At 50.5% G+C, this 1,296-nt stretch overlaps 1 protein-coding gene across 1 annotated transcript; it reads left to right on the forward strand.

Annotated features, from left to right (window-relative positions):
* Positions 1 to 12: 12 nt before the first annotated feature.
* LOC107125218 (zinc finger protein 239-like) lies at positions 13 to 1,040 on the forward strand. The gene has a single exon (XM_015428664.1). It carries the CDS (start codon positions 13 to 15, stop codon positions 946 to 948), a length of 936 nt encoding a protein of 311 aa, XP_015284150.1. The 3' UTR covers positions 949 to 1,040.
* The last annotated feature ends 256 nt before the right edge of the window (positions 1,041 to 1,296 follow it).

The raw sequence follows: 1,296 nt of genomic DNA on the forward strand, positions 1-1,296 counted from the left end.
GAAGAAAGTATCATGGAGACCTGGAGGGACGAATCCTTTTCTTTCCAAGAAAATGACTTTCCGGAAATTCAGCAGACGATACGGATAGGTGAAAACAAGAACACGTGCGCTGTGTGCGGGAAGATCTTCAGAGATGACTCGAACCTGAAGCGACATCAGAGAACTCACACGGGAGAAAAACCGTTCCGGTGCCTGTACTGCGGGAAGAGCTTCAGTCGGAACGCCAACCTCACTTCCCACCAGAGAACCCACACGGGAGAGAAGCCCTACCCGTGCTCGGAATGCGGCAAGACCTTCTGTGACAAATCCAGCCTTCATCGGCATGAGAGAATCCACTCCGGGGAAAGACCGTACGAGTGCTTTGAGTGTGGGAAGAGCTTTGACTTGAGCCAGTCGCTGATTAGCCACCAGAGAACCCACACTGGAGAGAGACCGTACAAATGCTCCGAGTGCGGGAAGGCATTCAATCGGAGCCAGAACCTCCTTAGCCACCGGAGAACCCACACGGGAGAGAAGCTGTACAAATGCTTGGAATGCGGGAAGAGCTTCAGCAGAAGCCAGAACCTCACGCGACACCGGAGCAGCCATACGGAGGAGAAACTGTACGAATGCTACGAGTGCGGAAAGAGCTTCCGTCTGAGCCAGTCCCTGATCAGCCATCAGAGAATCCACACCGGGGAGAAGCCCTATACGTGCTCCCAGTGTGGGAAGAGCTTCAACCGGAGTCAAAACCTTCTCAGCCATCAGAGAGTCCACACGGGAGAGAAACAGTACAAGTGCTTAGAGTGCGGGAAGAGTTTCAACTGGAGCCCGGACCTCCTTCGCCATCAGAGGATCCACACGGGAGAGCAGCCCTATCATTGCTCGAAATGCGGGGAACGCTTCAATCGGCGTGAGAACCTTATTAGGCATATGAGGATACACATGGACAAAACGACGTTGCATTGAGTATGGCCTACTCCGCAGGACCCTGATCGGCAATTATAGAGTCTACCCCACAGAGGGGGGTTGCGATTAAAAATAAATAAATAAATACACTTCAGCTGCAATACTATTTTACATTTCCCCCCCCCATTGTATTTTGCTACCCAATTGTCAGTCTATGACAGCCATTAAGAGGTTATGGTTTCAAGGAAGTCCATCATCTTCTGGGACAAATAGGAAAGCACTTTGGACACTGTTCTCCAAGATCAGAGAAGTAACAAACAAAGACTGAGACATAGTGGCTCCAGTAGCAGAAATCCAGAGATAGAGCCAGTGTAGTGGTTAATATGGGAGAACTGGGTTTGATTCTCC

The sequence above is a fragment of the Gekko japonicus genome, unplaced genomic scaffold (genome assembly GCF_001447785.1).
Source record: "Gekko japonicus isolate JY-2015 unplaced genomic scaffold, Gekko_japonicus_V1.1 scaffold27500, whole genome shotgun sequence".
Taxonomy (NCBI): Eukaryota; Metazoa; Chordata; class Lepidosauria; order Squamata; family Gekkonidae; genus Gekko; species Gekko japonicus.